Raw genomic sequence first — 27,281 nt, forward strand, 5'->3', positions numbered from 1 at the left:
ATATTAATGGAAGAATTGTTCCAATATCTCACCAGAAATAGTTAAAACTTGGATACTTTACTGCAAACTACTTTTTGAGAAGTGACTACACAGGTTTATTTTGTGTTCATACTGTATAATGATGACATACCCTCTAATTTCTTTGGCTTTAGAAGAAGAGTGATGACTCTATGATGGCGGCTTTTCATCTGAGTGATGAAACTGACCAACAGTTATATCACAGTATGACAGATGACCAAGAAATAAAAGAAAATGGAGGTAACATATATGATAATAACAAATTATCTGAAGTCATCAGAGTTGGATGGAAAAAATGCAACTTTGTTATCTATATGATGCAACATAACCATTTTTCTTGATGGGATATACTGTAGCAGTGTTCAGATTCATGGCGATACTGGCTGACAGCGTGGCTTTGCTGGGCCACACCTCTGTACTTGGTTTCCAGTTGTAGATTCTATATAAAAAAACAACACACACATAAATGATTAAGAATTAGAAAATGGTAAGGTCCTGCTTCAGTTGGAGCCTTTGGAACTATTTTTCCCCCAGAATACAATTGACTAATGCAGGGAAATCATTGATGACCTACCCTCGCTATTTTCTTCCGCAGACATACTGTCTTAGAGACTGGTTTACTACTTAGTGGATGCATGGGACTGTCCAGCTTAGTTGAGTTCCCTCTCTTCCTTTTCTCCTCACTTCCTCCTACCTTTTGTGGGCAGTCACCCCACATCCCTCAGTTTCTCTTTACCCCTATATATTTTATTATTATCGCCTCCTTTTCTTACACTTTCCTTCTCTATAAAACACAAGATCTGGATGAGACTTCATTATAACACACAAATGCCTGAGAAACAGAATATGATTTTTTTAATGTTGCTTTTATATGTCTATTGCTTATTATTGTTATGCTTTTGTCTTTTGCAGACCTTTCTGTATGTCACTAACCTGTTGTCTCTCATCCCAATAATAGAATTTGTTAACAAAAAATAGAATTAGAAAAAGAAAATATTTCAAGAAGGAAATAGCCTTTATATTAATAATAAAGTATTTTTTCTTTACCATCCTCCGCTAGCTCCATCCTGTAATAGTGATAGTGACTGGAAGATGTTTGGTACTTATACTTACCTTTTAAATAGAAGAAAGCTAGCTTCACTATGCCAAGCAATTGACTATATACCACCAGTGATAGCCTTTAATAAATGGTCCTATCTCCTTACTCTGCGATTTGTATGTTTTTACTAGTCTTACAGGCTTGCTAGCAGTTCGAGCTCCCGGCTTGTTGCCTAAGCTGTCATATGATAAAGTGTAGGAGGCAGGAAAGTTATTAATAATGGGTTTTGTGGCATTCATTGTGAAAATTTTGTCAGTCTTTATTAAGTGCATCGAAAAGAAGACATATGTTAAACTTATTTGTAAAAGTTACTTTTTGTTAAGTAGAAGTTTAATATGAGAATCATTGTTATCTGTATAACATGAACTGGTGATAAATATTCTATGCATAAATTGGTGGCACTACATACATATATGATAATGATATCATGGGACTTGGCTCATCTAATTTAAGTATATTTTGAGGAATCTTTACAGGATCTGAACTATATCCAGTGCAGCTGATCCTGAACTCTGGGGCCCCTGATCAGTCAGGGGCCCATGTTCCCCACATTATTTTCTGCTCCCCGCTATAGGCAATGAAAGTTACTATAGACCCCAACTCCAGTTGGTAATGCATGCTTTCCTTTTCTGTGAATTGCAACCTGAATGCCTATTGGCTGCTTACACCATCATGTCACTGATCACTCAAGCCCCTTATAGGTAGAGCAGCACACAGAGTCAGTCAATTGTAAGATCCAAAATAAGATGCCCAATGACAGACACAGGGGTGAGTCCTTATGCACAGGAATATAAAATGTATTTTTGGGAATGGGCTTGTGGGTGAGTAAGGAGGGCCTCAAGATATCTTTTTGTACCTTGGTCCCTCATTCCCCAGTTCTGCTATTGAGGCTACAATTTTAATATTTGAGTTACCAACAAAACAGAGATCAGAGATTTGGCAAATTGTACATCACTGCAACTACATCCAAATAAATAATTATCCAGGAGATTCAGCACGTGTTTGAACAGGAAATTACTTCTGATATACTGTCACTCAAAGGAACATCTTGGATATAATTATACACATGATAGAAAATGCTGCTAGAAGACCTTGCTCAAACTGAGTTAATTGTGTGCAGCTGCTGACCACTTCTCCATCCCATGTAATGAGCCATTGTATTTGCCCTGGAGACACGCTACCCAGTGTTTAGGAATAAGCTAGCTGAGAAAATGCTAGGGCATCAACTGAACAAAGCTGCTCTGGCACATAATAAAGCTGGCAATGTATAGAAAAGTGTCCATTAGATTTGTATACCTGTATATCAGATGGACTGTGTCCGCCACGCTTGGCTTGGACCTTTATTGGAAACCTTTTGCTTGCTGTTACATTTTCTGCATTAACTGCTTAGCTGCCAAACTTCCATAGTGTAAAATGATTCTATCTTTCTTCATGCAAAATCATCAAGAAGTGTAAAATGTTAATTCTTGGGGTGGGTTATAAATGCAAAATCCCCTTACCCTGTCCTGGTACTAATGAGGTTTCTGTTCTTCATTCAAAAATAATAAAAACTTTCTTCCACTGCTTGGTTATAAACCACTAGTTTGTTCATTGACTATAAGTTTTGAGTTAAATATATACTGCAACTAGTAGCAGGCTATTACATATACCCCTTTATCTTGTATTTTTCCACCCTGCTCTGTATCAGTAAACATCAGTAAACAAGGGCCAATCATGAGTTAGCAGGATTATCACAAACAGTAGAGGGTATGTAGCAGTGACATGTCTCAGTCAGAACTACATCATATATCTGTATTTGATCATTACTGAACTAGAACCATGACAATTATCGTTTTGAGGTACCCAGAGAGTTGGAAGCCTGAAATCCTAAAAAAGTGACTGATGGACCCTTGCAGTTGCCTTTTTAAAATAATTTCTGCGTATATAAGCTAAAGCCTGCTGAAGGAATATTTCCTATGTGGTAGTCATGGTTTATGTACTCAGGCCAAATTAAATGGAAAAGTTGAGATTATTTAGTATCATTTTGAGTGAAGATGATGTCTATACACACCAAAATGTGTGAAAGTGCACAGATGGTGCGGTCAATGAATCAGCAAGACCTACGGCTGTAAACTTCTGCAACAAATATTCAAATGACCGGGAAAAGTTGTAATGTTTTTTTTTTTCTTGAGATTTTAAAACAGACATGGCATACTCTATAGTGGCATGGAGATTACCCCCCGGTGTGTTTTGCATAATAATTCTAATTCTGTAGTGTAAATGTGAACATGGTGTCTTTATGGGCTTGGCGTCCGTGACAAACGCAGGATTTTGAAAGGGGGGTTTCCAAATAATTGGTTACAGAAACAATGACAAAAAAGTCTAACCAGAAAATACCTGCAACATACACTTTATTGTGTGCTTCAAGTGTTTTAATATAAATAACAATAAATAATGTAAATAACAAGGCATCTGGGCATAAAACTTGCTTATGCACAATGTGTAACAGTATGTGCGAACAAAATTTAAGCTACCAGTGCAATTTACGCCACACAGTAGTCCCTTATTCATGTTACGACACATAGTAGTGCCCCTTATACACAATGCCCACAGCAGTAGTGCCCCTTATACAATGCCCACAGCAGTGGTGCCACTTGCACAATTTCCCCGGTAGTGGTGCCCCCTATGCAGCACCCCCAGTAGTGGTGCTCCTTATGCAATTCCCACAGCAGCTGGTGCCCCTTATGCAGTGCTCCCTATGCAATTCCCTCATTAGTAGTGCCCCCAGTAGTAATGCACCCATTAGTAGTGCCCCCATTAGTAATGCACCCTGTAGTAATGCTCCCTGTAGTAGTGCCCCCAATAGTAATGCCCACACTAATTGCGCCCACAGTAGTAGTGTCCCCTGTAGTAATGCCCCCAGTAGTGGTGCCCCTGGTAGTAGTGCCCCCAACAGTAATGCTCCCAGTAGTAATGCCCACTAACGCAATGCCCCCATTAGTAGTGACCCGAGTGGTAATGTCCCCAGTAGTAGTGCCCCCAGTGGTAATGCCCCCTATATTAGTGACCCTAGTAGTAATGCCCCCACTAGTAGTGCCCCTAGTGGTAATGCCCCCCTATAGTAGTGCCCCCTGTAGTAATGCCCCCATTAGTAGTGCCCCCAGTGGTATTGCCCCCTATTGTAGTGCCCCCAGTGGTAGTGCCTCTAAAAAAAAAATACAATTTCCAAACACAATACTTACCTTAAGCCCCGCTACTACATCAGCTGCCGTCCAGTCCGACCGCTTCTTGGATCCATGGGAGAGACGTCATGACATCTCTCCCATAGTGCTCACTGCAGGAGGCGGAAGCCGGAGCTCAGGAGAGAGCTCCAGCCTCTGGCTGCCGCTGCGGGGTTGGATCTGGGAGCCTGCTGGTAATAAAATCTCAGCGGGTGCCCGACAAATGGAGCCTCTTTGCAGCGGCTGGAGTGTGTGTGTGTGTGTGTGGGTGGAGGGGTGCGGATAGATGGAGCAACGAGCAGGGGAGGGTTCCGGGTACTTGGAAAAACCCCCTGCATGCGCGTATGCTTGGCGTGTATGCTTGGCGTGTAGTGTGACATGCATTGCTTCATGCTCACAGTTACTTCATGTCTTAAACAGGCTTTTTTTTATCTGTGTGCACTCTTAAAAGCAAATGAAAGAAAGTTAAATATTAAAGTTCAAATACCACACATTAATAAATCACATTCCCTTACTTCCTTCTGCTTATTGAAGAAATGAGGGTCAAGCAAACAGTTAAACCTTGAGGACATATTAATTTAATGTAGTGTGGGAGTGCAGGCAGTATGTACATTGACTTTTCACCTGAAGAGCATGGGATGCTGCACACCATTAAATATAATCTCATCTTAGACAGCAGGTAACAATGGGAAAATGTATTCACTAGGTGCAAGAGAACACCCCTTTTTACACTGTGGCGGCTTGCTGTAAATAACCATCATTATAATTGATGTAGATACATTATTATGATTCACTACATGCTGCAATTCTTATAATGAATATGATTTATTCACTTTATGTGGATTGTGGTTGTTTCAATATAGTGTTTCAGTAAAAAAACATATTTTTCTTTTTTACTAACCTCCTGTGTATATCTAATGACTATGGCAATGTTTTAAATGAGCATAGCCTGCCTCTCACCCCTGCATTCATATCTCCTGGTTCTTTTCTCGTGCAGGTGTGTCTTTAGAGGGCACCGATGGCAGTAATCTCTGCTCTTATGATTTACTTTTATTTAATGTGTCGCTGATTGGACCAGTTCCTCATATTGTACATTACGCTGCTTCAGTAATGTAGTTAAAGAAACTGCAACAGTACATGTTTTCCGGTACAGATGGGAAGATTAGGGCTCCTTCTTATGCTGTGTAAACATCAGGGACATGTTTTTATGAAGGTTTGAGTGCTTTCTGCAGCACGTGGCAGCCTTATGTTACAGCTGAGTATTTACGTTTTATGCAGTTGGATCACAAAAGAGAGAATATTAAATGAGCCCCACATAGAACATTTGGACCTAGAACTCAGGCATTAAGACAAAGAACCCTGCATATGGTTAGTGGCTGTAAAGTGGAGCCTCGCAAGGATGTTGCATATAATAGAAAAGGTGCTATGTGTGCAGATTAGCTGAAGTGTCGGAGTGAATGCACATACAGTGGTTTTGCATAATGAGGTGTGCAGAATCCCACGGGAGGTTGTTAAAATAGTCAAGACAGCCTGTGGTAAACAACTAGGAAGGTAGTCTTTGAAAGCAGATGGCTTTGAAATCCTGGCAAATTGCTGTTTTATAACAAAAAAAATCTGTTATTTCAGGACAAGGTTCATCTCACCTCCCTCCTCACATGCATATTTTAAATATGCATTTTTAGCTAATAAAATTCTGTTTCTAATTGAACTTAAGTCGTACAGCTGACTGTAAACATGTTGTAGGATGAAAGAGATTAGCACCTTAAATGGTTTCATCAATACATAATTCGCATGCAATATTAAAAACAGATGATAATGTTCCTATCTCATTTAGTCGGGCTCGTGTCTTTAGCACATTTCCTCATAGGGAAACATTTCCGTGAGATATGCTGTGAGGTGAATACGTAGTGTACATTTGCAGTTTGGGCACCACACAGAGTCGATGCTACAGCAATTTAGAGAATTGTTTTCCTCATGAAATGAATTTGCTTGAGTGAATACAATGCAGTGGTTGGGATTGATACTTATTAAAAAATAACTCATATAATAAATATTTGCATTCATCAGCAGATACACTGTAGAATGAAAGGTTATTTACAAAGAGTCATTTACAAAAGTGATATTCAACAGTTCAATAGGCTTTTGTGATGTCACACGCCTTTTATGTGGGTAAGCACATATTTTGCAGGTCAAGATGGCGAAGTCTGCAGTGGGTGTTAATTTGTTCTGTCCAATAGGAGAATAGATTAGGCATATGAGCACATCTAGGTTAGTACTTTTTAAGGAATGATATTATTTAAATGAGTAGGTAGATGTGGAGATGGACATAAGAGAAAATACGCCCGGTTTTAAGCATATCTTTTACAGGTAGTACAGGGTAAGTGCAAGTCTGCAGTGATGGTAATGACTATTAGCAAATAGCAATACAGACAGATAGGAGGCTAGTGCTCTGCACACAACTCTGGATAGCATAGAAGATACGAATCCAGTGATGCTTTTGTAATAACCTTCAAGTACACATACATGTAACAAAGTCCCAATCCCTCTGTGCACTAATTAAGTTAAACCAAGCAGAATTTTAGTACAAAAAAGTAGAAGTTTAAAACTTTAAATGAATGAAGTGGGCGGTTATACATTAGAATTATTTTGGATTAGGATATGATGTTTTTACTGTTTATTCAGAGCGCAATGAACCTGATGGCTTATGTACCTCCCTGATATTTTGGGGTCTTCGCATGTGCAGGACTCGTTTTGCGCATGTGATGAACGGGTCCTATGATTTTTCTCCTAGATCACTCAAGCCGCAGCATGACTGACATGCTGGGGCATTTGGGGGCGTGTCTGGCCAGCATTCCCGGAAACGGGGCGTGTCGCCCGTGTTTTCTGGGAGGGACAAGGCCATGGTCTGTGTCTGTGAACGCAGGATTCCAGGCCGTGAAGGCTGCCAGGAACTGGCCAGGCTGAATAAGTCTCAGCTTTCGCTGGCCAAAAGAGTAACAAGCAGCGTCTATAGACGCTTCACTGGGATCACAGATGCATGAAGGAGGTGTATATTTCCTATAGACACCACCTGCTGCATTTACATTTAAGTTGGACGGTATTACAGAGCTGCTTCCTTGCGGCTGCGCAATTCCATCCATCTCTGAATCATGCCCTGGAGAAACTGCCAGTCACAGATTGATTTTACAATTGAGATTACATCTACCAGGACATGGATTGCACCCTGAAATGTGTTTGTCAGACAAGCATGCTTATTTTTGCAAATCATAAATGAGCCTTGCCGATAACATTAGAGGGTCACTAATCAAAACATACAATTAACTTCAGTGGAATGACGAGCTTGTGACCTGTACCTCTCCATTTCTTAGAGGAAAAGTGTCACTTGGGCATGTAGCTAGGAAATAGTAGAATACAGATTGCCCGTCTCTAATTAATACCAGCTCCCAGTGCTACTTCTGCATTTTAGTTGCTGTCCATCCTTTACTCTCATCAGTTATAGCAGTTATGTGGTACCACAAAATTAGTAAAAATATTGTATAAAATAATCTTCAGGCTATTTGTATTTAGTGCATAGGAAACATAAAATACTTTTGTTTATGTACGCAAACTTTGTTTGAAGCACAACATTATTAAAAATATTGTATAAAATGACCTGCAGGCTGTGTGTATAAGGTGCATATAACACATAAATACATTCTGTGTTTAGATTTGGGTCCCATTCTCAAGATATCTCATTATGGTATGCATATATTCCAAAATACGGAATATTCCGTTATCCAAAATACCCCTTTTCCCAAACATTTTGGATATGGGAGACTCAACTGTATATCATGTGCTCCTGCAACATTTTGAGGCCTATAGTAACAGCTTCACAGGTGTGGTATATTTTATCAACTTTCATGATGTCGACATGAGATTATCGACATATTTGTAATGTTGACACTAATGGCATGTCGACATGATTAGAATATCACCAAAACATCCCTGGTGATCTACTGGTGACTTGCCTGGTATGGCGGCTCTTCTGGCACCTGTGGTGACGTCAGGATGGCTTCCGGCGGATCCTTCAGTGCATACGGCGGTAAGTATGGTTAATCCTAACCCCTAACCCTTTCCTTAGTGCCTAACCCGAACTCTCCCCTCCCGTAGCCTAAACCTAACCCACCGCTGTCAACCTGTGCAGAATGTCGACATTCTGAACATGTCAACATTTTGCACATTCCAACATGTCCAATGTCGACATAACTGTCCTATGGAGGCACCCACTGATTGGCTGGTGGCTCCTGCAATGACAGTTCACACATGGGTCCCAGTCATTCGTGCGGAGATAGGGTTTGTGTAAACACATATTTACATGGTAGCTCCGTTGTAGGTCAGTACCCAGCGCTGTGAAGTTCTCTCTGTTTTCTCAGGTGTCTCCAGCAGAAGCAGTGGGCAGCTCTCCTCTGACTGGCTGCTGTTTGTTTGTGTTCAGGGCTGTCAAAAGCTCTGGCGGGCCCAGGTACTGAGGAGGGCGATGGAGGGTTGGCGTCATGGCCAAATCTGCCAGGTGCGGCCGCACCCCTTCAAATCACCTCCCTATAAAAGGATGTCTCTGGGCACTGCTCAGTGCCAGATTATTAGGCTCTATACCTTTACTCCCGCAACAACTGTTCCTGTTTGAGCTTCTAGTCTGATGTTTAGTGTTTTGATCCAATTTGTTTGACTATTCTCCCTGCCTGCTCCCTTGGTACCACTCCTAGTGACTTCCTGGTACTGATATTGGCTATCCCTCTGACTTGACCCCTGGTACCACATTGTCCATCTGGTTCTGACCTAGTCCTGTTGACTACACTCCATGGGGTATATTTACTAAAGTGCGGGTTTTTAGAAGTGGAGATGTTGCCCATAGCAAACAATCAGATTCTAGCTCAGTGGTACCCAAACTGTGCGCCGTGTCACACTGTGGTGCCTTGGGACACTTGCAGGGGTGCCTCAGGTTGGTGGTCCAGCACCAAATAAAATTATTTATGGTCAATGTAATGTAAATATATGGACAAACAGAAGCACAAACCTGTCCACCACCACATAACTGACCCTAAGGATGACAGGTCAGCACAATTTACTTCATATTACTTACTTTACTACATTTTTTTTCTGAATTTCTCAATAAACTATTGGCTTAGGGGTGCCGTGAAAACAATGCTGATACTCTAGGGTGCCTTGGTTCAAAAAAGTTTGGGAACCACTGTTCTAGCTATTATCTTCTAGAAGGTGGAAACACCTAGGGGCAACATCTCCACTTCTAAAAACTCACACTTTAGTAAATAAACCCTGAGCACTCCTGGCGATCAGTCTCACTAATAGTCCTTAGTTCCTTCATACCCACCAGCCCATACATAGGAAGTCAAACAGAGCAGCGCAACCTGCGTACTGGGCACAGTGAAGCCCAAACCCCCTTGCATGGATCCCCGGTGAAGGCCACTGATACATTACAATCCACTCCTCTGTTCTTATGAGTATATGCCAACTCCAAGTGTACTGTCAGCATCCACACCATCCATACGAGAATTCTGACTGCCGTGGTCTCAGAATGGTAATTGGAGTACTAACTGGATTGCAATAGGGATATTTTTATTGACCAGAAATAGAACGTGCCATTTTCTTGGAATGTCATCTGTTCTGTAAAAAGTCTATGATGTAAGAATTACTTATCCATACTGCAAGCTCTGTTACAGTGGTTTCACACACACTGTTTTTCAGCTGTGCTCTTATCTCTGATTTTCTTTTTCCAGTGGATATAAATGTGTTTTGACTAGATGGTGTTACATGAGCAGATTGTATGCCTGAACAGCTTTTTTTTTTTTAGGTATTTTGGGTCAGCAGGAAAACAGTTAAAGCAAACAAGTGCTTCAAAGAGGTCTGTTATCTCTCCTGCAGCTGTCACATAAGTGATTAAATAGCTCCTCAGAATCTGATCAGATTTATATAGAGCTTTTCAGGCATAATGTTCCAGTCTTCATGAATAACAGTTGTCCTGTTTACTTGTTGAATGCAAATAGGTGCCTTAATCTTCTGTTCACTTTGCTGTGAGCTGTGGACAGTTATTTGGATAGTATTACTGAATACATGAAGATTCATCCATTAAGGTAGTAGACTGATGGGAGGAAGGATTTAATTAAACCATAGATTCAAAAGCTCATAGTGAATGGTAACAGGAGTACATTATCTTTATGGTGTTTTTATTGTGTGAATATCCAAATTCATGAGTTCACCTATTACATTCTCATCACATTGCTCCACTTTCTAGTACTGACAGCGTCACTGTGACAGGAAGTGCTGTATGTCATCCTGTGTGTGATCCAAGGTCACTATACTCGCTGGTACTTTGTGCCTTTGTACAATGCTCATTTGTCTTGTTACAAGTCTTCAACGTAAGTTGCTTTTTGTAAAAGTGCTGTTATTTTTTGTAAAGGTTTTAGAAACTTGCAGGAACAATTCCTTATTCGTTTTTCAAAACATAAATTGGGTCTTGTGTTTTACCTCAAGATGCCTTTGTTCCAAAACTGAGCTTCATTTTTAAAGTATAAAATGGTTGTGGTAAAATCCTTTTTGGAGGTGTTGTGCTCCTCAATTTGTGCAGGTGCTCCTAGATTTCCGACAGTGCACATAGGTTTGTAAAGCAAGATAGCAGTGTGTTGCTTAGAAGCAGAAATGTCACCTGCTAATATAAGGAATTGGGTGGATTGAGGGTTTTTCTAGTGGAGTACCGGTGCAGCAAGTTTTTGTGGAGCAGATTGAGTCATTGCAGCCCTGCACTCACTAAAGAGTGCTGTGATTTATAGGAAGCCGTGGGGGGATGGACATGATCACAAGATTCACAGCAAATCTTCTGCAGTCAGGGCAGAATCCAGGTGGGTTTTTTACACTCCCTGGACCCCGGTGAGAACTCTCCCAAATTGTGCAGTCTCTCAGACATTTAGGTAGAGTAGACAAGTATGGATTACAATGAAATTAAAGGGTGGAGAGAAGGAATTTTTCCTTTTTGTATAAAGGGGTGTCTAGCACCCCTGGATTTTTGTTCTAAGTCTTAAGCTGGCCACACATCTAAAGATTATCTGTCCAACCAGCCAACTAGTTGATTGGTTGGAATGAAAATCTGGTAAGGAGTACAATCAGCAATTTGCTTCCAAACGCTGGAAAATGGACCAAAACTGTTGTTTGAACAAATAGTTTAGATCAAACATTTAACAAAAATGTCTGAACGACCATTTTCATCTGTTTTCTGGCATTTAGGAGCAAATTGCTGATCATCATTTACTCCCATACGTTACCAGATTTTCATTACAACCAATCAACAAGTTGGCTGGTTGGATGTAAGTTGGTCTAGTGTGTGGCCAGCTTTAGCTAGCAGAGATTTAGTTTTGAACTATACCATAGTATTAATGGATTGCAATTTGCATTTCCTCTGGCTGAAAAGCACATTTCAAAGTGCACTTTGAACAATGTAGCAAAAATAAACAAAACCAAAAGTGTCACATCTGATGAAGTCACTCATGATGGCCTCTCGCGCCCTGATTAATTTAAGTGATACATACAGTAAGTCTAAACCAATCAGAATTTTAGAAGATAAGCATAAATGTTTTATTTATAATTTTTTTGGATGCTTGTAAAGAACGAGGAGATAGGTCTTTTGACATACCCCCCCAATAGTCCCAGTTTTTGTGCACAACATCTAAACCATGCGGGGAGTAAGCCTGGGGGCAGTACAGCAGCTCGGTTAGCTCTGGGCATCCCCCAGAGTGATCAAAATTGGTTGTGCCATGAGGCCACGCTTCTTTCCAGCGAGGGCACGTCACTTTTTGGGCTCGTGCCAAATTTGAGAGGTATGTTTTTGATGTCGTAATTACTGTCCTCTGAGGGAAGGAGGCAATCATGTAGGGTTGGAGGAGGGCCGCATGACTAGTAGGAGAAGGACTGGCTCTGCAGGCAGGGGCAGAACTATGGGAGACAATGGAGGCGCCAGCCGCCGAGCTCCAGCACTGAAGGGGCACTTTCTCCATTGCCCACAAAATATTCACCCCACTTAGGGCTGTAACTATGTACCCGGAGTGTACCGTCACGGCCGCCCAATGCATGGCACTTCTTCCCGGCACCTGAGAAGCCACCATACAGTAGTGGAGAGCTCTGTGTCAGACCATCAGCTGGCTACTCATTGGTGCCGCTGCTCCTTAGCAACTTCTTTTGTCAGTGTGACACATCCGGCGCCCTCCTCACCCACAACTCTCTGTCTCATTCCTCCATGGCGGGTGTGTCTGCATGCGAAATGCTACATTACAGTGTCAGCGGCTATGATGGTGGGCACCAAATTACAACTTGCCTCCAGGCATCTGGGATGAATTTATGCCACTGCCTGCAGGTGCCTCTCAAAACATCCTAGAGTGACATCTGGTGGCATTAGTGCCAAGGATTGCTTACCCCTCTCTTGAACTCCGTTAATGTTTTGTTTCATAGACAATATAATCTGTACTAAGAATATGTCTCATTTGTTTAATTCTGAATTTTAACACAATGAAATTAATTGTCTGGTATGTTGATACATTTTAAAATTATTTGTCTGTGTGATTTTAAGTGTTTATACCATACAAATAATCCAGGCACAAGCTTTCCTTCTCTGCATTACGAGATGTAACACTAGAGGGCAGTAGCACACCATGCAGCTGCTTTTCATGGTTCATGAAACAAAACTAGATTAATGGCTGTAGATTGTTTTCCATTAGTAAAAACCCACATTTGACACCGATTGACAATGCATCACTTAAAACCATTGAGACTAAAATAGATTAATAGGTTTGAACATACGTAGCCTTTCCTTTGTGCTTCTCAAATGTTGCTTTTTATGCTTTGATATGCTATTAACATTTTAGCTTAATTTCAGCCTGGGCTCATTTTGATTGCCACACACAGTAAGAGAATAATGTAGTTTGGTAATCACAGCAATTGTTCCTGCCACTCCAGAATACAATAGGACATCATTTTGATTTGTCTTAAAATGTTAGTAGATTTTATTTTTCCATTTTTCCATATACAATTATTTCTTTAGTTCTTTTACAAAATATGCTGTGCAAAGAATGCTTTACTTGCCAATAGATTTTTTTTTTATTGAAATACTCTTAGATTTGTCGGTAATTATTTAAATAGTTTCATGTAATATAATCAAGAACACTGGTAGCTAATTATGGTGTATACTGACATAAAGGAAGCTAAAACAAACCTAGCCCTTATGTACATAAGTCCATTCCCTTTTCTGATATCTGTTTTACAAGTTAAATAGTTTTTCATTACATTATTTATACAGCAGCAATATATGATCATACAATACTGACAATATATGGATATAGAAAACAAATTATAATGGCATTGTTAATTTGTGTTTGAACATGTTTGTTTTTCAGATACTCATGAATATTAAGTCCTTCAGTTTAGGATTATACTGAAAAGTGCTAAGGTCCATTAACAAAGAATCTAGGACCTGATTCAGACCCGTTCGCTAGGCTGCGTTTGCACGTAGCCTGCCGATGTTTGCAATGTGCGCCTGTATGTAAGACGCAGTGCGCGTGCGCGACCCAGTCCATGCGATCATGAAGCGATCACCCCTTGTACATAGATGCCTCGCTAGATTGAGTGACAGGACGAGCTGTTTTTGGGTGGTGACAGGGGTTGGTCGATGGAAACAACTTTTTTTACCATTTTGGTTACATTTTTGTTGACATGTTAGAATGAGTAAAAGACTAATGGTATTCTCTGAAAGTACAAAGTCTTCTAAAAAAAAAAAAAAGTTATAATTTGTGTGGCTACCTCATAAAAAAGAAAAATCAGTGATATTGATGTTGGAAATGGAATGTGATGAGTACATATTTAAAAAATGACCTTAGCACATGCATAGGCAAACGCAGGGGGGGTTTCCGTCTGCCTGGAAACCCCCCTCCCCAGAAAACACCATGACCACAATAGAAATATAATAAAATTTTACTAGTGCTGCATGTTGTTCTCAGTATCACAAATGAAATAATCAGCACCATCTGTGGATTGTTTAACATGTATCAGCCAGTAATAAATAACCTGTGCACCAACTAGGAGATCTGGAAAACATGCACTGTTAGGGATGCACTGCTATAGAGCCCAATATGTACATATATGCCCAGGGCAGTGCTAGGTTCTTCTGTTGCTCCTCCAGGCTCCCGGACATGCTCCAATAGTCTGGAATGGTGCCCACATCTAAAATAAATACATTCAACTCAGACAGGATGGACCTACTGCCGCATCCAATGGCTTACTGTGATCCTGTATATGCTGGAATTATGACACACAATACAATATGTATGACGCATATTAAAGCTGGTTAAATACTAATTATGCCCTCTTCATGGACTGGCCAGACTCGCTCTAAAATTAAGCATTTGGAAACCCCACTCTAGAAATCCTGCGTTTGCCACTGACATGGGTGAGAAAACCCTTAGCAGCGAAGGGATTATACACAGACTAAAGGTGGAAGTTTCTCGTGCAGTGATCTGAGATGAGACCTCTTGCCTTACTAATAGTAAGGTGAGCTGCAGGGAGAAGAGCCCACAAACACAGTCCGTCCAAAGCAGAAACGTCAGGAGCAAGCCAGGTGTTAGATTCAGGAGCAGGCCAAGGTCATGGGTACAAGCAACATAAAAGTTCAATAGCAAGCCAAAGTCAGGGACACAAGTAATTCAGAGTGAATCCATTGAAAGCTAAAGTGAGGTAATACCTGTATGCCCTGTTATATTCACTTATAAACTAGCGACAGAATACAAAGAACAGCTCTTAGGGTATTTCTATGAAATGTTTGGAGACCTCACCACTAGCTGAATACCTCACATTGATTATAGTAAGTACATTGACCTAATGGTATTGCAACAACTCTTAGTAGATATTAGAAACTAAATAAGAATTACATATAGACTTAAGATAAGTAACTCTGGTTCATTTTTTGCATCATCTTTTTTCTCTCCATCTTAAACACTTTTTTTCACCCCTTTGGCCTCCCTGTTATCAATAAAATCCCTTCAATATTATCTATCTTCATCTTACTTCACCTTGTAGAAGTTCCTCCTCCAGCATTCTCCCACTTGTACTGTATATCATAAACCCCCTCTGTAATTGTGTATCTCTTCAGCTTATCATTTATATTACTAATCAGTCCCCTTGGACAGTGCATGTACTGCAAACTAGCTGATCTCTGCACTTAGCGTATGCTGATGGTCACCTACCAGTTCCCCTCTGAACATTTGTGCATTTGGCACTTCAGATTGCCAATCACACAGCATTCTGGAGCACAAAAAATGTCATCATGCAGTACCCTGTTGCTCATTACATAAGCTCTTAAGTAACATAAGGTAGTTAATTTGCATATAACATAGCTATTTACATTAAGAGCCCTTAATTAATGCACCTTAAAACCAGGGTCACTGAGATGGGTAGGGTATTCACAATGAGTTGTAGCCATGCACAGGGATATGCCATCTAGTACTGGGGCCTTGCAGTTCTTTTGGAGGCCCTGCTTAGAACATCTAGGCCTCTGAAATTTCAGTTTTAATTCAAAATACTTTACAAGAAAAACATCACATGTCAACGAGTGACCCCCAGAAACCTTGGAGTGGCAATAAATGCTATCTTGAAGTCTGTTCTATTATTATCCTATTCCTAAAAGCCCAGTAAGCATCTAGCCTTACCTAATTGCTTGGTAATTTATTAGGGTTTCACTTGCTTTTGAACCACCTTTTTTAGTAGAGTCTAAGTGACTAGCTACTCCACTGGCCTGCATGATTGTCATGTCGTGAATGCACAGTTTTCTCCCTGACAATGGGCCTTATTCAGAGTTGTACACTATGCCAATATATATGCAGTTGGATGCTGTGTTTTCATTACAGCGCATGCGTGTAAGTTGTGCGACGCATGCATCCCGGTGCCTCTGCAATGTTTCCCGCAGAGAGGATTTATTTGCAGAGTGATTGATAGTTATGGACCGTTGGTATGTAGCAACGGTGGGGTGGTTACAAAAAACGCAGGCAATCCACAACAATTTCATAGCTGTGTCAGATCAGGCATATGCCTCTTTGTGAGCAGTTTCACTGGTGCCGGCGTCTTAGTTCAGTTGTCCATTCTGCGGGACCATAGGCTTATACCCCTTTTACACCACAGCTAAAACCTGGGTTATTTCTGGGCCTACCTGGGTTGCAGCTCAGTGTAAAAGGGTCCCTGAAAAATAACCCGGGTCAAGTGACCTGGCAATCCAACACAGGTGGCTACCAGGGTCGGATCCAGGATGGACCTGGGTAATGGGGCAGTGTAAATGGCACAACCCGGGTTATTATGCCTAAAATGAGCTGATTGGTGGTTGTGGAGCAGTCACCTTCCACTTTTTATGACCCCCCAGGTTTAGCAGGGCAGACCCAGGTTTAGTGTGAACGGAGCTGACCTGAGAATAACCCAGATCGATGGTGCTGTGTAAACTGTGTCTGGCCTGGGTTGGAACCATGTCTGAAAACCCAGGTTGGACCCGGGTGTTTGGTACAAAAGAGGTATTAGAAACAAGAGAGAGTTGGGCCCTCATTCAGAGCCACTCGCTAGCGGCAGTACGCTCGTTCCGAGCGATGTTCGCACATCTGCGCATGCGTACGGTTTTTAGTACGCATGCGCGAACCAGTCAGTGCGGCCGAAAATCGTTTGTACGCAATATAGCGAGTGCCTGCTATTTTGAGTGACAGAATGAGGCGTATGTGGGTGGTAACAGGGGAAGGTGCTTGAAAACAGGGAGTGGAGATCAGAACGCAGGCATGCTTAAAGGTCAAAACGGGCGTTTTATGGGTGTGCATAATTAATATAGCAGCGTCAATGACCACGTCATTTGTTTTTTTTTAACTCAGAACTGCTCGCAAAATAGTGGTTGAAAAAGCAACCACAAGAATAGCGAGCAGTTCATATCCTGTTCGATGTACTCGAATAATCTAATAAATAGCGGACATGACGTAGGATGCGAGCGGCCAGGGGGCGTATTTTTCCAAAAAACGAACGCAAGTTTTGCTCGCTCGTTCAGACATAGAGGCGTGAACAGACCGCAAACAGCGAACGGTTCATTTGAATAGCCACCCCTTGTTTTAGAACGAACGACCGCAAATAGCGAGTGGCTCTGAATGAGGGCCTTGGTTCCGCACAAGACCAATCTTACATGATTGTAAACCTAACCAAAAATTTGTATCAATATATAGTCCTTGGAAGGAAAATAATTTTTAAATGTTGGTGAATCCATACATAGAACAGATAAAGAAAGACTTTTTGTTGGGGCACTCTTCTTTTGAAAATGAAAACATAACTTTTAATAATTTACAGTTAAAAATCTGTTTATTCCAAGGACTATTCCATTGTATTCATAATTTTAAAGTTTTTTATTTTGTGACTTAAAAATATACCTGATAGTCTTAGCACAGACAATCCCCAAATGTTTTTATTATAGTTCTCGATGGACGGGGAACTGTCCTATCAAGAAATGATTATATATGGGAATTGTTCTGTTATTAATTAGAATATATCATAGAGCAAATTACATACATATGTCCAAATCAAGTATAAAGGTGAAAATATTAAAACACAAATAATAACGATCTATAATAATATAATAATAATAATGAAATAACTGGTTAAATATCCTGGTCACCGAGTGATCGACTGATCTGTGATGGATGCTGCAAAATTTTACTCAGATGCTGAGTCATGTTACTTAGATGCTTGGATTTGCAAAGCCGCAGGTTGGCATTAATACATCTCCTGGCGGTTGTGACATTTGCGTATTTTTGCATAGCAGCTGCGTGCAAACATGCAGCAGTAGTGGCACTAGCATACATGTCTGAATCAGGCCCCATGTTAATTATCCTATATTTGGATGGGAAAAAGTTTAGAGGGGCTTGAATGCCATTGTATTATTAATATGGCAAAAATCATCAGTGTATTTTTGGGTTAATGACATTATTTTTGTCGATTTTCCAAAATTTTTCATAGTCCTGAAACTGGCTATAAATCATCCAGCTCTTGTGATCAATATCAAACAAGTGGGTTTATCCAACAACAATGTATGTCTTTCTATTCATGTCTGCTCTAATTACCTGCATTAGTCTGTCTCAGAGCCTGATATACTGTTGATTGAAATTTATGCTTTCTTCTTAAATCTTAACCTGCATTTTTCTTACTAGTAAAATAACAATATGTCTTGCAAAATTACCGGTGTCACTGTATTATTTATGTCATAGACAATACGGCTATTTGTTTATGGTTGGGTAAAACACAGCACAGTTTAATGTATTTTTTCGATTTACATCATAAGTGATTTATTGGCTTTCTGTATTTGCTGTTTTAATTACCATATGAATATAAGATGACACTAGGTAATTAGCTGTGCTATAATTGTTAGCTGAGCAACATTCATCTAAAGCACTACGCTGGTATCTGGTGGGTGTCTGCAAAACAAAGACTTTGTGCAATGTATAATGAGATGATCGCTTTTATAAGGTCTACAGAAGTCATGTCTGTCATTGTTCCATACTGCCTGTCGTGTTTTGTACTTAATACATTATGTACGAGCTTTTAGAGGTTCAATTTTTTCTAGCAAATTCTGCTGTGCATTATTTCTAATGGTACGCCCATATACACTATGTAGACAAAAGTGATTGGACACCCCCGCGCCAGCAAACTGCATACCATGCATACCATTGCACACGAGTTCCAAATGGCCACTAATGTGACTGTTTCGTCAAGAACACCTCGTAGGGAGGCACAAATACTTGCAGTTCTACGGAGCAACAAATGCTTTTATCAGAACGACAATGCCACCTGTCATGTTTCCAGGGCGACGCTGGACTGGTATACAGAAAATTCGGTAACCCGGATGGACTGGTCAGCTCAGAGCGAGAACTTCTGGGAAGGATTGGAGCAACGGGTGTGTTCTAGGCCGAAAGTCGTTGCTTTCGAGGCACAAACCCGGTGCTGATTGGCTGGGAGTTGCGAGCCTGGAATCGACATGTTGATAAATTTGGCCATGGACTCTGAAGCAAAATGGACTGTTTCCAGTGGGTATTGCAAGCTGAGCCCCTATAGATGCAAAAGATAATGCACTGTTTCTCCCCCTCACTGTCTCCCAGCCTCCCACCAATCAGCAGCTGCCAGCAGCTCTCATGGAATGCAGAGAAAAGGTGGCGTTGCTTTCGAGGCGCAAACCCAGTGCTGATTGGCTGGGAGTTGTGAGCCTGGAATCGATGTGTTGAAGAAAGTAGGTGAAGGAAGAGCGCCCCCTACTGCAGCAGCCTCGCGTGTTGTGCCATCTGCTTGCCCTCCCTCATTATGTAATAGCTACTTCACGCTGCCAGACGGCCAATCAGGAGCCGAATTGGGAAGATCGTAAACAGTGTCCGCACATGTCTAGGGCGCCGGGTCCATGTGAGAGCACAGACCACTAGTAGTGTGTGAGAACAGCAGCCGGCGGTGGTCACCCCTATTCCACTTCCCCCAGGTCACTGTGCCGGCTCTGTGTACTGGTAGTTTTTCTTGACATTTTAAGGTTTTTGTTGTCTTTTTTTTTTTTTGTTCATTGTTCAAATTTTATACAGCTTTATTCCAAATTCTAGTGTTTATCGGCATGATTCTGAGTCGCACACTATGCTGATATGCACACAGTTGGCCAATGTTTTATGTACTGTGCATGCATCCCAATTGTTACCGCACCGAGACGCAGAATGAATTTGGATGCAGGGAGTGTGGATTTTGGGGGCATTCGCTGGAGGTAACAGGGGTGGCTAAGCAGATGCAGATGTGTTGCTGGCGAGACATTGACAGTGGCTGCGTCTAAAGATGCACAACCTCTCACACAGTACGCCATACTCAGATAGACCTATCAAAGGGCTGGTGCAAGTTTCAATGGTACGTCCGATGGTGCATCTGTCGATACACTGAGATGGATTTGCGCCACCGCAATTGGGCGCCTCAGTTTTGAATAAATCGGCAGCAGCATTAGTCTAAAGACGCAGACGCAGCCCCATCTGCCTGCGAGTCAGAATCAGGCCCTATATGTGCAAAATAAACCCTAAAGGCTGTAGATTTACAAAGCCACCATTTTGTTTGTGATTTTATATCTGCCATATGCGATCTTAAAACAAACTATTTAATAACCTGCAGTTTGCACTTTCATCCATCTTTATCAAAATGCTGATGTTCAAACAAAACTTTATGTAAAAATTATTATTCTGTGAGACGCACTCTTTTTAATAGCTTTTAAGATCTAGTAATGAAAAAGTACTAATAGTTATACTGAAAAAATATTGAACTGTAACAAGAGATCTTAGCTATATGGACCACAGATATCCTTAGAGGAAGCTGTGTAGCCCTAGAGTTTCATTTGAGCACTTCAGGGACATGGTGTTAAGCTTAAAGAGTCTTCGTAACTCCAACTGAAGGAGATTTTTATTTTTCCAAGTATCTTCCCCTTCGTGATTAGATTTCTTTCTTAAAGATATTAATCTTTTTTGTTAAGAATTTATATAATTTGTTTGGCGCAGGATGCAGTATGTCTTTTCTTTCTACAGATATATATATATATACAGTCAGGTCCATAAATATTGGGACATTGACATAATTTTCCGATTTTGGCCTCTATTCACCACCACAATGGCTTTGAAATAAAACAAACAAGATGTGCTTTAACTGCAGACTTTCAGATTTAATTTGAGGGTAATTACATCCAAATCGGGTGAACGGTGTAGGAATTACAACAGTTTCAATATGTGCCTCCCACTTTTTAAGGGGCCAAAAGTAATGGGACTATCAACTCAAAAGCTATTTCATGGACAGGTGTGGGCTATTCCCTCGTTATTTCATTATCAATTAAGCAGGTAAAAGGTCTGGAGTTGATTCTAGGTGTGACATTTGCATGTGGAATCAGTTGCTGTCAACTCTCAATATGAGATCCAAAGAGCTGTCACTATCAGTGAAGCAAGCCATCATTAGGCTGAAAAATAAAAACAAACACATCAGAGAGATAGCAAAAACATTAGGTGTGGCCAAATCAACTGTTTGGAACATTCTTAAAAAGAAAGAATGCACCGGAGAGCTCAGCAACACCAAAAGACCCGGAAGACCACGGAAAACAACTGTGGTGGATGACAAAATAATTATTTCTCTGGTGAAGAAAAATCCCTTCACAACAGTTGGCCAAATCAAGAACACTCTCCAGGAGGTAGATGTATATGTGTCAAAGTCAACAATCAAGAGAAGACTTCACAAGAGTGAATATAGAGGGTTCACCACAAGATGCAAACTGAGCCACAAAAACAGGAAGACCAGATTAGAGTTTTGCCAAACAACATCTAAAAAAGCCATTACAGTTCTGGAACAACATCCTATTGACAGATGAGACAAAGATCAACTTGTACCAGAGTGATGGGAAGAGAAGAGAAGGAAAGGAACTGCTCATGATTCAAAACATACCACCTCATCAGTGAAGCATGGTGGTGGTAGTGTCAAGGCGTGGGCATGTATGGCTGCCAATGGAACTGGTTCCCTTGTATTTATTGATGATGTGACTGCTGACAAAAGCAGCAGAATGAATTCTGAAGTGTTTCGGGCAATATTATATGCTCATATTCAGTCAAATGCTTCAGAACTCATTGGACAGCGCTTCACAGTGCAGATGGACAATGACCCGAAGCATACTACAAAAGCAACCAAAGAGTTTTTTAAGGCTAAAAAGTGGAATGTTATGCAATGGCCAAGTCAATTCCCTGACCTGAATCCGATTGAGCATGCATTTCACTTGCTGAAGACAAAACTGAAGGGAAAATGCCCCAAGAACAAGCAGGAACTGAGGACATTTGCAGTAGAGGCCTGGCAGAGCATCACCAGGGATGAAACCCAGCGTCTGGTGATGTCTATGCGTTCCAGACTTCAGGCTGTAATTGCCTGCAAAGGATTTGCTACAAAGTATTAAAAAGTGAAAGTTAGATTTAGGATTGTTTAGTTTGTCCCATTACTTTTGGCCCCTTAAAAAGTGGGAGGCACATATAGAAACCGTTGTAATTTCTACACCGTTCACCCGATTTGGATGTAATTACCCTCAAATTAAATCTGAAAGTCTACAGTTAAATCACATCTTGTTTGTTTCATTTCAAAGCCATTGTGGTGGTGAATAGAGGCCAAAATATGAAAATTCTGTCAATATTCAATATTTATTTACTATAAGTAGATATATTCTGCTCAACATCGTATTTGTTATATGAGCAAAGTCTCTTTACTGATTATTGTGTAATACTTTTAGCCTAGAGGCTGCAGTTTTGTATGTTGTTTGGAGCTTTTTTCACATGCATTGCATATTGCTTCTTAGTGTTATTTTGATTAGTGCTAATGTGTGGCCGCATAGGCTCGCCATGGTTTTGTTGCTTTTGGTAAACTTGGTGACGTGTCTGCAACTTTGATGACACTCTGCCATGTCTGTGACTGGCGGACTGAAGGTAGTGAACGATATTTAAGGTACGATGGTAGTATTATTTTTGTCCCTAAAGAAAGAACAAATTATAGGTCTGAAATGTTGGATTCTTTAACTGATTTCTGTGTTTATTCATGCTACAAGCGCCGTCACAGCTTGCATTTGATATAATGTATATTTTGCATTTGATATAATGTATATTCATCTGTAACATTGTTCATCTGTAGGCTGCCATTTTGTGGAATGAACCAATTATCTCTTGTCTTGAAAATAACTGCCTTCATTGTTTTTTTTTAGTTTACATCACCTTCACATTACTGGTTGCTCTGTCCATAAACCCTACATAGAAATTCAGGGACATAATAGCCTTGAAAAAGAGTTACATTTACTACAAATCCCTTAAAATGTTTTACAAGAACTCGTTAGGAAAATGACTTTGTCCTAATTTTACCAAGAGGAAGAATTGATAGCTGACAAGTTATTAAAACAAAACATTAACATAAACGAAAGTATTTTCATTAGACCAAACTGAAGGCCAGAAAATAGGTTGTAGACGCATGCACTGTATCCTAACTTGCACAATGCATACATTAGCAGTATAAGTTAGTATAATACATTGTAATACTTCATATATGCAACAGAAAACATCACAAGTTCTAACCTAACACTTTTTTGCAGTGCTTCTGTACTTCCCAGTTATCTTCCAACTACAATAATGAGGTAGAATAATTATATTGAGTTAGATATTTTTAATATCAATTATTTCAGTCCAGGTAAATGCCTGTGGGAAATAAATCGGAAAGCAGAAACAGGGCATTAGCATGCAGTGAAAAGACATCATACTGACACATAGTTGCCAACAAATGGAAAGATTTTCCAAGGACAATTTGCTGCCGAGCCGAAGCATCCATATAGGTCATGTACAATGTTGTCTTGTGAATCATGGACCATTACAATCCCCAGCGTTTCATGTTTACTGAATGCTATAACAGTATAGAGTTCTTTTTCATTTTAAATATTACCTTTCCTTAAATGCGATCTTTTAAAAAAACAAAAAAGTAAGATTATTGTCAAATACTAAAATCAGGGACATTTCCAGTGATATCAATTTCCAGGGACAAACTCTTAGGGGTAAATTTACTAAAGTGAGAGATTTTAGAAGTGGAGATGTTGCCCATAGTAACCAATCAGATTCTAGCTCTTATCTTCTAGAAGGTGCTAGTTAAATGTTAAGTAGAATCTGATTGGTTGCTATGGGCAACATCTCCACTTCTAAAAACTCACTTTAGTAAATTTAACTCTTTAAAATCTGGAACTGTCCTAGGAAATTTAAATACAGCATACAACTGTCTGGCAAGTATGCACTAGTAGAGATGGCCATCGGTAGGCTGCCCATCGATGGTCACAATCGATGGTTCCATCTGTGATTACCATCAATTGCATAAAACTATCTATAGTGAACCATCGGTGGGCTGTCCCTATGCAGTACTGACAAAAATAATGTGTAATGCTGTTAGTCTACAGTTCATAATTTATTTTTCCACCATACTGATCAGTAAGTCAGGGATTTTTAACATGCTGTTTTTCCACAATCCGCCCATGAAACACCTAGTTGTATTGTGGATTGGATTGAACTGGGAATCGGAGTCGTAGATGTATGGCCCACATTGCAGGTCCCCATACATGCATGGTCACACATGCAGGCCTTTACACTTTCAAAGTTGCACATGCAGAGTAAAGCTGGGTACACATTGGGTCGACCAATCTGGCGATTGGTACTGTAAGTGTGTATGCATACACACTTACCAACCATCTGCCTGATGTGCTGGGCTTGACATCACAACTGGCCGGACACTTAAATTTGCCCGCCCAGTTGAGCTGTCACTCATCAGCGGGTCCCTGCAGTATGTGTACAGGTGATCGGCGGGTCACCTGTACACACCAGCAGATGACCGTTATAGCTTTCAAATATATCGGCCATCTGCTGTGCTGCAGGGCCGATCCGATATGTCTGTGAACAATGACGTCCATAGACATATCGGGTGTACATATCCACCTGGGCGATATATCTATCAGTGTGTACCCAGCTTAACACTCGCAGACTCTCTAAGGAAGTCGGGTGTGGACTGCAGCAACTCTACCCCTTTTATCTCTCAGTGGCTGCAGGGGTCAGAATTGTACACTATGCCATGTAGCCACGTCTCATGTCTGGACCCCGTCCCCTCCCTTTCCTCTTCTGCCTTCATGGTAGCCCTGCTCTGGAGCGGAGCTGTAAGTAGTGGTATAGGAGTGCCCCCTGGACTCTGCTCACAGACAAACATGAGCATGCATACTAACATTATGCATTGTAGAATTAAATATACCCGGTGTAGTTCTGTTCCTGTTGGTTGGAATGCCCGGCAACAGCATTCCGACTGCAGACATCCTGACTTTAAGTATTGGGATTATGTGTTATTCACTAGGGGGAGGGAAAGGGTTAGGCTGAGAGGGGTGTTAGGTTTTGGCTGCGGGGAGAGTTAGGTTTAGACTGGGGAGGGATGGTTAGGTTTAGGGGTAGGGTTAGGCTACTCACCGCTAGCATCCCATACCCAACCCAAATAAACTATTCATATAAGTATTGTAAGAACATATTATGGAGGCTAATATTATGTAATATAGCGACCCGTATGTATATCCTGGATATGCTGTTTATTTATTCATGTGGTTTTGGTTTGTGGAAAAAGGGTAATTCAAAAGAGAGGCTATTGTGGTAGAACAGATTATACAGTAACTGTAGTATGAACAAAGCAGATACACAGAACGGGAAGGTATTCGTTTTAATGATAAGAAGCGATCTGAAGCTTACTAAGGTCCAGTGTATAGAAATATGTTATCTCAAATAATATGTAATAAAAAAGCAGCTAAAAAGCTTGTGTCCGCCTGACATTCTCCCAGAATGGCACATACTACTGTATATATGTGATAACTAATAACTTATATCTTATATCTTCTAAAATACCACCAAAAATCCCATCAAATTAAAAAGCTATTTAGCTAAAAACTATTCTCTAAGAATAATAACCTTCCATAGAGAGTATTCTTACTATTATTATTATTAGGAACTACAGAACTGTGACTGAACTCTAAATTAGACACAGAATTTACAAGCACATGTATAGTGAATGTCTATCGTTTGATTAAGCTAATCGTACTGTTGCTGTGTTTGCCACAGGTGCTGAGCCAGCTCTCCAAGACCAGAAACCCATCACTCCTGCTGAACCACACAACTGTAGCCTGTCTCCCAATCGCATGAGGAAGATAATAGATCAGCTAACTCAGGCAGTATACCAAGTCATGCTACAGTGAGTATTCTTGTTTGCTGTGAGTAAATTAAATGGTTTCCATTACAATAATGGAAAAAGTGTGTGCCACTGAAAACATAATGGGACTTATGGTGCATACACACGGTCAGATTTTTCCTTCAGATATGAACGATAACGATTTAAAAATCGTTCAGTCGTTCATATCTGAAGGAAAATCGTTCATATCTGACATGCCTGAACGATGGACGATCAACGATGCGCGTTCCCGATGGTCAGATAACGATTTCTGACATCTGATGCGTTTGCAGTCAGACTTGGACGATTCCATTCATTTTAATGCAGTGAAAAATCGTTCAATCGTTCAAATCGTTCAAATCGTTCAAAACTTTGGTAAAATCGTTCAAATCGTTCAAATCGTTTAATCGTTCAATCGTTCATCTGACAAATCTGACAAGTCTGACAAATCTGACCGTGTGTATGCACCATTACAGTATGCAGAGATGAACAAATTGAAACCAGGAGAGTTTGTCTAGCCATGAGAAGGGTACTTAATAGATCAAAACTTAATTGTGACACTTCTGCTATGTAAAACTAGACCCTTACTCTCCATAAATGGAAACCTAGTAATATTGGACTGTTAAAGGCAGTGTCAGCATTTAAGATATAAGTGGTCAAACACCCATTGACCCAAAAATGAAATATGGGCTGCAATTGGCAAATAAGGGATGACATACCAACAAATAATAGATTAACAATAATCAAATGATTAGTTAGATAAATGACATGATAGTACAACTCACTATTGTCATTAATAAACAAAATTTTAAAATAACACAATCATATTCACTGCCTCAGTGAGCGGCCAGGTGCTGTGAAATACATTGCAGTTTTAAATGAGAATTTTATTTTTTATTTTATGCTTTACTTTTATGCCTGATTTTACTATGTTTTTAGATAATTTAAATTTAATTATCCCCTAACCATTGTTGTCTACAATATTTGAACACAAGTTTGTTAGTTTTACATTTTGGGATGATGAGAGAGAATAGTCCCAGCAAGGCAGTAGCTTTTCCCACTGGCAAATACAGTAGCTGCAGCTGTGGTGCAGTGATTATCAGGTTACTCACACATTG

General features: G+C 40.4%; 1 protein-coding gene across 1 annotated transcript in view; it reads left to right on the forward strand.

Annotated features, from left to right (window-relative positions):
* Positions 1-27,281, forward strand: part of LOC148507539 (uncharacterized) — a 662,982-nt gene that overhangs the window by 383,000 nt on the left and 252,701 nt on the right. The window contains exons 79-80 of the mRNA XM_088445856.1: positions 153-258; positions 26,058-26,187. Coding sequence (XP_088301982.1) covers positions 153-258; positions 26,058-26,187 — 236 coding nt within the window. The remainder of the gene's footprint in view (positions 1-152; positions 259-26,057; positions 26,188-27,281) is intronic.

Source organism: Taudactylus pleione, unplaced genomic scaffold (assembly GCF_031769625.1).
Source record: "Taudactylus pleione unplaced genomic scaffold, aTauple2 ptg000391l, whole genome shotgun sequence".
Classification (NCBI taxonomy): Eukaryota; Metazoa; Chordata; class Amphibia; order Anura; family Myobatrachidae; genus Taudactylus; species Taudactylus pleione.